This window comes from Pongo pygmaeus, chromosome 3 (genome assembly GCF_028885625.2).
Source record: "Pongo pygmaeus isolate AG05252 chromosome 3, NHGRI_mPonPyg2-v2.0_pri, whole genome shotgun sequence".
NCBI lineage: Eukaryota > Metazoa > Chordata > Mammalia > Primates > Hominidae > Pongo > Pongo pygmaeus.
Window position 1 is genome coordinate 99820424 of NC_072376.2, and position 11061 is coordinate 99831484.

Consider the following 11061-nt stretch of genomic DNA (forward strand, 5'->3'; position numbering starts at 1 on the left):
CTATATGCTCACCACTTACTGTAAATTTTTCTTTCCAAACTAGTATTTTAGGAGAAAGGGTCTCCCTGTTGCCCAGGCTGAGTGCAGTGGCTATTCACAGGCGTGATCCCACTACTGAACAGCACCAGAGCTCTGACCAGTTTCCAACCTGGGCTGGTTCACCCCTCCTTAGACAACTTGGTCTCCTTCAGGCCTACTGCCAGGAGGTTACCATATTGATTCTGAACTTATGCAGACATGCAAAGCGCACCACAGTCCAGAACTCCCAGCCTCAAGCAATCCTGCTGCTTCAGCCTCCTGAGTAGCTGGGGCTACCGGAGCATGCCACCATGCCTGGCTACAAACTATTCTAACCAGGCATGGGAATGAGAATAGTCAAGAAGTGATAGATTATCATAAAGCAGAATGAATAATTCCCATTATCAGTCTCAGTGGAACAACAAAGCTGACACCACCATTAATTCTTCCCTAAATTAACATATGGTACATGTGGACATTGCTATCCTCATTACATGGATGAATCTAAGAGATTGTACTCTAGGTGAAAGGGCCCTCCGTTTGGCCCCTTGCTGCCGGTCCAGCTAGATCTCATAACAATCAAACACCACTCCACTTTCTTCCTCATTCTCCAGGTATTCACCAGCCCAAGAGCTTCACATCTCCAGTTTCTGCTACCTGGACTGCTCCAAATCCCCACCCTGTCCTTTCCCAATCAGGTTTAGTGGTTCTCAGACTTCTATAATTTCAAATCTATAAAACGGCAAGAAAAATAGAGTGGAATGTGTATACCGAACTAGTATTGCCAAACTTTTGGCCAAATAAGGACACTCAAAACTAACAAAATGACCCTCATACGTTATCACGTAATTTCATTAACAAATATATTTTTTACCCACAAAAAGTAGGAAGGATATAATCTCAAAATAAAATACAGATTATTTAAATTAAACTAATTTAACCTAATAAAAACTCACTACATTGTCCTCAATTTTTCTGACCATTACTCCGAATCTCTACTACTGCCAACCTGGTTCAACAGTCCCCATCATTTCATCTCATGCCTGGATTATCACAGTAGTCTCTTACTTTACTTGTTCCTTTCATCTTTTCTCCTCTTACATCTCTTCTAAGCCCAGCAGCCAGAGGATCCTCTTCAATAGGAATTACCCTCAAAACCCTTCATTGACTCCCCAGAGTAAAAAGCCAAAGTACAGGAAATTTTATCATCTGTAGCTCCAGCCCCTTAAATCTCTAGACCGGTACTGTCTCATAGAAATATAATGCAAGCCATGTACATAATTTTAATCTTTCTGGCAGTCACACCAAAAAAAAAAACAATCTAGTGGTATATTTTATTTAACCCAATATATCTAAGTAATTATCATTTCAACACGTATACTATATAAAAATTATTAACACAAAATTCTACATTCTTTTCTTCATACTAAGTCTGCAAAATCCAGTGTGTATTTCCACTCACAGTGCATCTCAAATCAGACTGGCCACATTTTGAAAGGCTCAAGAGCCACAAGAGGCTAGGGGCTACTACCTAGCATTGTGTTGCACAGAGTAGATCTAGACCTTTCTTGTGCTTCTCTCCCTTCCCTCAGTCTGTGCCAGGCTTTGCATTTGCTTATCCCTCCCTGCAGGACTCACTGTGCTCTCAGCTTCTTCTGATCTTGATTCAATTATCTCCATCTCAGTGGGGCCTTCCTGGCCACCACTGTAAAGTCAACACTCCCCTCGTACCCTCCCCACCATATACAGTCTTTTATCTACTTTCACCTTTTATTTTTTTCTTTATACTTAACACTATCTAACAATTATACATTTTATTATACAGTGTGGCATACTGCCCCTAGCTTATGAGGCTCATGTCTTCCTCAGTGCTATATCCTCAGTTCTGCATTAGAACAGTGCCTAACAGATAATAGGTACTCAATAAATATTTGTTGGATAAATGCATGTCACTGAAGATCAGAGAAAATTTTGTACAAACCAGCACTGGACATTGGAAGTCATTAACTCTTACATATATTTAAATTTTAGCTTAAACCACACTTTGTCACGGAATAATAAGAACTAACACTCCAGTGTGTTTACCTTATACCACACTGTGCTAAATGCTTTGTGTGCATTATCTCATATCATACTGCCAGGCTTTTGAGGTAGGTATTGTTATTTTATCCATTTTGCAGAAAAGGAACAAAGCTGTTACCCAATCAGAAAATGAAAGCTCAGATGTGTCTGACTATATCACCATGCTAGAGCTTGACCATGCTGGTCCAGGCTGGACCTGGGTTGTATTTTTCATTGCACTTGTAATTACTTTATTTTTTATTTCTTAATTTAATTTAATTAATTAATTTATTTTTAAGGCAGAGTTTCGCTCTTGTTGCCCAAGCTGGAATGCAATGGCATGATCTCGGCTCACTGCAACCTCTGCCTCCCAGGTTCAAGCAGTTCTCCTACCTCAGCCTCCTGAGTAGCTGGGATTACAAGTGCACACCACCATGCTCAACTAATTTTTTGTATTTTTGGTAGAAACGGGGTTTCACCATGTTAGCCAGGCTGGTCTTGAACTCCTGACCTCAGGTGATCTGCCCGCCTCGGCCTCCAAAAGTGCTGGGATTACAAGTGTGAGCCACTGCATCCAGCCTGCACTTGTAATTACTTAATGTCCATTTTCCCTACTAGACTGAGGTCATGGAACCTTATTTTCTGTTTGTCACCCTGTCACTAATGTCTAAGCAGTAGACAGTCATTATTTGTTGACTGCTGTCTTCATCAGCCACTCACTGGGTTAACCCTCATTTAACTTCACATCTTTGAATTATTGTTTACAGCATTGCATGTCAACTAGTGTGTAATAGATAACGTTTCAGGCCATCAGGTATCTTCTGGAAACACCTTTGTTCATCTACCAAAGGTCAAATAAAAGATTGGATTCTAGGTCCTCTTCTCCTCCCTAAGCCACACCTGCACTTGTCCTAGGTAAAAAATTACATTGAAAGTTTTTTTCCCTTTTATTGTTTTTACTAAAAGATGCTTTCCCGTCACTCCTTCAGTATCACAGGTCAAACGTGGTAAAAAAATGTTTTTAAAAAAAATTTGAGACAGGGTCTCACTCTGTCACCCAGGCTGGAGTGCAGTGGGGCGTTTACAGCTCACTGCAGGCTCCACCTCCCAGGCTCAAGCAACCCCCTACCTCAGCCTCCTGGAAAAGATGCTTTTTAAAATTACTTTTGGCAATAACTATGGCAATGTAGCATTGGTTTCTGTTGAGTATAATCTTTTTTTTTTTTTTTGAGACGGAGTCTCGCTCTGTCGCCCAGGCTGAAGTGCGGTGGCGCCATCTCGGCTCACCGCAACCTCCGCCTCCCCGGTTCACGTCATTGTCCTGCCTCAGCCTCCCCAGTAGCTGGGACTACAGACGCCCGCCACCACGCCCGGCTAATTTTTTTTTTGTATTTTTAATAGAGACGGGGTTTCACTGTGTTAGACAGGATGGTCTCGATCACCTGATCTGGTGATCCGCCTGCCTCGGCCTCCCAAAGTGCTGGGATTACAGGCGTGAGCCACCGGCGAGTATTATCTTTTAAACCACTTATCTCATTAACAGTGAGTAGGACTTTCTCTTAATAGGTACAAGCTTCTTACTCTTTTAATATATAGCTAAAACGATTGCTTTTTCCCTATTTTTAAAATAGAGGGATCAATGAAATCAGGTTCAGGAGAAAATTATGAGTTATCCTTAGGGCAAAAATGGGGATCAATTTACAAATGGGGCAGTAACTGGGACTCTTATAACCTCTAGGTCTGTTTATTATGTGATCATACAACATATTAATTCATGCCCTCCCATCTGCAAGATGGCAATACTAATTTTTTTTTCCTCCCTGCTTTGCAGAGATGAGGTAAAGGGTGGTTGCCAGCAAAATGCAGACACGTCCACAAATTAAAGGTACCAGAAAGTAAAACATAGTAAGCACTGTTACCTTATTTATATCCCAGAGAACCAGCTTGCTTTTAAGTTTAGCAAATTCATAGGCAGTCAGTCTCCCAATTCCATGCCCAGCTCCTGTTATCAGCACGATTTCGCCGGTGACTGATTTTCTCCTCTTAGGAATAAAAAGCTTCACGAAGGACTCTAGGGAGCAGACGATCAGTAGCGGGAGAAGCAAGAGGACGTCCAGAAGGAATTTCATCCTTTTTGTGGCTGCGAGCGTTTGGTGTGTTTTTTACCAATCACTCTAAACTGCTTTTAGAGGGTTGCTAGATCTAACACCAGAAAGAGTAGGGGCGAGAGCAAGGAGGAGCTCCCTTATCAAAGAAAAACAACTCCGAAACCGTTCCTTCCGCTGGGCTGGGCTTTGTTGGTCTTTCGCAATTGGCTCGGGCTGCAGTGCTTGCTAGCTCAGAGATCTGGGAGGGACGAAGTCCAGACCGGAGCAAAGCTTCCTAGTTCTGCTTCTCGCAGCCCCCACGCGGTGTGTGGCCGCGATTGTCTTTTACACCACTTTCTCCCGGTGTCGTGAGCCGGCCTTGGAGGGTTAGCTGCTCACTTGTTTTCCTAAATTGGATAAGTTCCAAGGATAACCGACAGTGTCCGCAGGCCAGATGCTTCTTTCATAGTTGAAGGTTGCTTATCACTAGATAGGGGGAGCCGCTGGGCGCGGCGGCTCTCGCCTGTGATCCTGGCACTTTGAGAAGCCCTGGCGGGAGGATCGCTTGACCCCAGGAGTTCGAGATCAGCCTGAACAACACAGGGAGACCCCAGTCTCTTAATTTTTTTTTTAATTAGCCAGGCGTCATGGCGCGTGCCTGTAGTTCCAGCTACTCGAGAGACTGAGGCACGGGAATCGCTTTAGCCCAGGAGGTGGAGGCTACAGTGAGCAAAGATCACGCCACTGCACTCCAGCCTGGATGAAAAGGCCAGACCTTGTCCTAAAAAACAAAAACTAGATAGAGAATGCAAATGTAGATTCCTATCTTAAAGGATCCTGAAAAGACCAGTCGTTCTGCTTCCAGCTGAGAAATTGTGCTACATCACATTTTAGTTTGAACTAAGCATGATTTCTGGAAGACAGGGGAAATTTTGTCTGTTCAAGGACAGCTTGAATCAAGCACCAGAAAAAATTGTTATCGTATTAAAGGGATTGTTTCCACAAGAAAGAAGAGTATATTTGAATATCATTTTTCACTTGACCTATCAGAGTTTGAAAATAAAAAATATATATTGTACTTTAGGAATTTTATCTTTATTCAAGTGAATAAATAGCAAATCATTTAGCCTAAAGATTACCTATGTAACATTTGGTTTTGTAGCCTATATAAATGGGTATTCAGTATATGTTAACTAGTGACTTGAAAAAATTCTAGAGATTGGTTACTGGAAGAAAAGACCTAACTAGGGCTTGTATGCAGTAGGAGCTTAATAATGGTATTGTATGCATTTTTTCCAACTCATTTTTGACAGACATTGAATTTGGGTTTTGCGCAAGACACTCCAGTGCTTGGGAAGAGACTTTGTTGTGTGACAATGGTCAACTTTCATATTTAAGAGCCAGAAAGATCACACAAAAAAATCAAAGTTCACAAACAGTTCATACTTGATTGTCCCTCTTACTTAAGCAGCCATACGTTGTTATAGGGGATGAAGGGATAGTGGCAGCCTCACAAAAGTGAACTCCATTGTGGAATTCTTTGAATTCAGAATATCATCTACAACTTTTTTTGGATAGCCTCCAAATCCAAATTTACGAAACACTTGTACAGAAAGTTTACAAAGTGTTCTTCCACATATATTATTTCATTTGATTTTCAAAAGCCTCCTAGGAAATAGAGAAGAAAAGTAGAGTAAGGATATATTTATACTCCTATAATGTAAATGAATAAATCTGTTAGATCGACTTTAAAGTCTACACAGTGAGTAAAAGTGTAACTGGGGCTACACATATGGTCAGTGTTTGTCAATTTTTTGGTCCAACACCTACAGGAATAAATTACATCTGACATGGTGATCTACTATAAGAAGTGTTTCAACTATGTTGACTTTCATATATTGAGGCTCTGGCTATGCTATTTCTTTTTCCTCTTTCTTTCTTTTTTTTTAGAAGGAGTCTCCCTCTGTCTCCAGGCTGGAGTGCAGTGGCGAAATCTTGGCTCACTGCAACCTCCACCTCCCAGGTTCAAACGATTCTCCTGCCTCAGCCTCCCGAGTAGCGGGGATTACAGGCATGCACCACCACACCCAGCTAATTTTTGTATTTTCAGTAGAGACGGGGTTTCCCCACGTTGGCCAGGATGGTCTCAAATCTCTTGACCTCCTGTTCTGCCCACCTCGGTCTCCCGAAGTGCTGGGATTACAGGCGTGAGCCATTGCACATGGCCTGGCTATGCTATTTCTTATTCTATTCTGTCAATTAAAAAAAAAAACTGGGTAGTTCTAACCTACAGTTGATCAAGGTTTCATTGGTTAAGGGAAAGAACACAGCATGTGGATGCAGTCGTACCTGAATCCCTTATGTGTATGTGACTTCATCTCTCTGAACATGTTTCTTTATTTGTAAAATTGAAATAATGCTTACCCTACAGGATTCTTGTGAAGTTCAAACGAGTTAATAGAAAGCATATTGCTTTATCAACTATTCAACTTTATGTAAATTATAATTAACACTAATAGAATGTGAGTGATGTGAATGGTCTTGTGAATGATGGTTGTAACGTGAATGATTTTGTGAACAGCACACTAGATGTTTACAATTAAAATCGTTCACAGTTAGAACACAGATTAGCTTCTAATCTGACCATTATGTGATTTTATGTATTTGTGGTTTTAAAAAACATCTTTCATTGGTAGGGTTTAAAATATTTTGTACTCGGGACATCTGTTTTTTAAAAAAATTTTTATCTATTTATTTTGAGACCAGATTATGAGACTAGCTAATTTTTGTATTTTTGATAGAGGCAGGGTCTCCCTACCCTGGTAGAGGCTGGTCTTGAACTCCTGGGCTCAACCAATCCACCGGCCTTGGCCTCCCAAAGTGCTAGGATTACAGGTGTGAGCCACTGTGCCCAGCCTATGTGGGGCATCTTAATTACATGCTGCCTTCCCAGAAGTTGAAATAGTACTTAAAAAAAAAAAAAAAAGATAAGGATAAGGGGGTCTTTTTCTTTTTTTTTAAACCCTAACTTGAACCAGAAGAATAGGGGTCTTTCATCAATGTCTTGAACATTTACTTACTATGGCCAGGCATATGCTTTTTCTGGAGCTTCCTCACCTCTCTCAGCCTTCACATAACACATTTCATTTTATCTTCTCAATAACCTTAAGCAGTAGGTTCAGTAGAAATCTGTATTATATGAATGAAGAAATAAAGAATTAAGAGAAATTAAGCAAACCACTTGAGATCATAGTATAAATGTAGAGTTGAATTTAAACCTAGGCTGTCATCACCAGCTTTTTTTTTTTAAACCGGGCATCCCAGCCAGAGCAATTAGCTGCCTTCTTCCCTAAGGCAAAAAAGAAAAGCTAATCCAGTTCTTAACCATTAGATAAATTCAAAAAGATCAAAACTCCTGATTTTGAATCACAACATTAATAACACTTCCCTTTCATACAATTAGGTAAATATCTAATTAGCAGGGAATAGATTGCAGCTGCTAAAAGAATGCGTTCGAATTCCTACCAAGCTTTTAATGAGCTGTGTGATATTTGGTTAATTACTTAACCTCTCCTGAGTTCTCAGTCACCTCATCTGTAAAATGGATGTAATAGCAGCTTGGTTGCTGGGAAGAGTAAATGAGATATATACAAAGCACAGAGTCATTCATAAGACTAAAAAGCACAAGAGTAAATGAGATATATAAAAGCACATCTTGCATACAAACATACTTGTGAATGACAGCCATTACTATATGTTAATCAGTCATCAGTAAGAGGCCTGTATTTGCAAGGCTGGCTCTGTAGTATCCCAGCAGATTAGGAATGAAAGACCACCGTAACACTTAGCAATTACACAGGCCAGTGAAGAGTGCTCACTTTCACTATAAAGAATACTGAGGAAAAAATATACAGAAATGATTGCCAGACCTGCCAACAGAGGTATTTCTCATAGTTTACTTGTCATCCTGAGATAGAAGACTTCACAGTTTGACTCCAAAGTCTGAATTTTAGAGCTGGAGAAATTTAGACATTAGCTCGTGTGCAATGACACTTTTTTTTTTCAATAATGAATCTATGAATTCAAAGTAGTACTTTCAAAGTTGGAGTCAATCCTCTCAAACTCTACTGCTGTTTTATCAACTAAGTTTATTGACTATTCTAAATCCTTTGTTTTCATTTCAGTATCTTCCCGGCATCTTCACCAGAAGTAGATTCCATCTCAAGAAACCGATTTGCCTTGCACTTGTTTATCAGATGGAGATGGCTTCTTTCCTTAAACCTCAGGAACCAACTTCCACTAGCTTCAAACTTTTCTTCTGGAGCTTCCTCACCTCTCTCGGCCTTCATAGAATTAAAGAGAGTTAGGGTCTTGAACTGGATTAGGCTTTGGTTGAAGGGAATATTGTGGCTAGTTAGATTTATCCAGACCACTAAAACTTTCTTTATATCAACAATAAGGCTGTTTCGCTTTCTTATCATTTGTGGGTTCACTGGCATAGAACTTTTAATTTATTTCAATAATGCTTCCTTTGCATTCACAACTTGGCTAACTAGATGCAAGAGGCCTAGCTTTCAGCCTATCCTGCCTTTCAGCATGCCTTTAAGTTTAATCATTTCTAGCTTTTGATTTAAAGTGAAACACATTTGACTCTTCTTTTCACTTGAACACTCATAGACCACTGTAGGGTTATTAATTGGCCTAACTTGAATATTGCTGGGTTTCAGGAAACAGGAGGCCTGATTATGGGGAGCAGGTAAGAGGGTTGTAGGGAGACAACCTGTTGGTGGAGCAGTCAGAACACATGATGCTTATTGATTCAGTTTGCTGTTTTATAGAGATATGTGGTTTTTGGTGTCCCAAAACAATTACAATAGTAACATCAAAGATCACTGATCACAGATCATCTTAACAGATATAATAATAATGAAAAGGTTTGAAATATTGTGAGAATTACCAAAATATGACACAGAGACATGAAGCGAGCTTTTGGGAAAATTGTGTCAATGGACTTGCTCAATGAAGGGTTACCATAAAGCTTCAATTTGTAAAAAGCACAATATCTGTGAAATGCAATAAAATGAAGTGCTATAAAACGAGGCATGCCTGTAATTTGTCCAATGTTCTATGGTTCATAATGTGGGAATCTAGGTCTCTCTGACTTTCAGGTTATACTCTTGAAATGTCCCTCCCCCACCACATTTTTTTGGCCTCTAAGATGTCTTTGGATTTGTAAAGACGAGAGAGAAGATCCAGGTTAAATTGCTATTAGTTGGCTTCTTTCAGCCAAACACTCCTTTTGTCAGTAGACCTTAGAATCTGGAGAAAACAGAAAAAAAAAACCCTCAAAAAACAAACATAAAACCAGCCAACCAACCAACAAATAGAAAACCACAGAGATGATCAATAGATAAAGGTCCAGTAAATACTTAGGATAATGGGCAGTTTTCCTTAGGACTCCTCTGCTCCCACCTGAGTCTCTCCGCACTCTAAATCACATCAATCCAACATGTAAAATGACCCGGCTGTTGCCCACTTTTTACTTTAGTGTCCATAGCTGTGGAAGCTGCCCAAGTATTCAGGAAGAGCCACACAGAGAAGAGGTCTTTTCATTGGATCTTTATTTTGAATCTAAGATATGACAAGAAAATTCTTGAAATATGGATTTGGGTATAACTTTTCCAAATTACATGTCATATGTTTCAATGATAACTTCCTAGAAAATTAATAACTATGATACCACTTTAAGGAAAAATTAAAACCTGTGATAAATAACTTTCTTTTATTTATTATAAGTGGTAATATGCTCTGAGCGCTAATGATGAGATTACCAAATAAATAACTACACATTATCACATATCACTCCAATCAACAACCACAATTTTAGTATTATCTATCTCAACATGTTTAAAAAATATGTTGGCTGGGCACAGTGGCTCAAGCCTGTAATCCCAGCACATTTAGGAGGCCAAGGCGGGCGGATCACCTGAGGTCAGGAGCTCGAGACCAGCCTGGTCAACCTGGTGAAACCCCATCTCTACTAAAAATACAAAATTAGCTTGGAGTGGTGGCGGGTGCCTGTAATCCCAGCTACTTGGGAGGCTGAGGCAGGATAATCACTTGAATTCAGGAGGTGGAGTTTGCAGTGAGCTGAGACTGCGACACAGCACTCCAGCCTGGGTGAAAAGAGTGAAACTCTGTCTTAAAAAAAAAAAAGTGTTACATACCTTTATGTAAGCAATCTAATTTATTTTATTTCTTATTTTATTATTATTTTTTGAGATGTAGTCTCACTTTGTTGCCCAGGCTGGAGTACAGCGGTGCGATCTCAGCTCACTGCAACCTCCGCCTCCCAGGTTCGAGTAATTCTCTTGCCTCAGCCTCTGGAGTAGCTGGGATTACAGGTGGGTGCCACTATGCCCAGCTAATTTTTGTATTTATGGGGTTTCACCATGTTGGCCAGGGTGGTCTCGAATTCTTGACCTCAAGTGATCTGCCCACGTCGGCCCTCCAAAGTGCTGGGATTACAGACATAAGCCACCACGCCCGGCTAGCAATCTGATTTATAATACTAAATTATTTCATTGAAATTAGCCTAAGTAATACTTATAATATACTACTAAATTATGTTTATTAGCATACACCATTGGAGAAAAACTGAGTTTTAATAATATAGGTTGAGAATGACCATTTAGCAGATTTAACACATGGCCATTTTGATTAAGCTTTTTAAAAAAATTTCATGCTTTCCTTTATTATTATTTAAAATGAATAAACAAAATTAATTCTAATTAGTTTAAATATGTATTTGGATATTAATGGCAGTGTGGGCCTGTCTGGAGTGGCCACTGCCATGACACTGGCTGCAGCAAGGGAGGCGTGGCTGGGGCTGTGT

General features: G+C 40.0%; 1 protein-coding gene across 1 annotated transcript in view; it reads right to left on the bottom strand.

Moving 5' to 3' along the window:
• Positions 1-4651, bottom strand: part of HSD17B11 (hydroxysteroid 17-beta dehydrogenase 11) — a 50868-nt gene extending 46217 nt beyond the window's left edge. The window contains exon 1 of the mRNA XM_054485860.2: positions 3999-4651. Coding sequence (XP_054341835.1) covers positions 3999-4208 — 210 coding nt within the window. The 5' untranslated portion in view covers positions 4209-4651. The remainder of the gene's footprint in view (positions 1-3998) is intronic.
• Positions 4652-11061: the final 6410 nt, after the last annotated feature.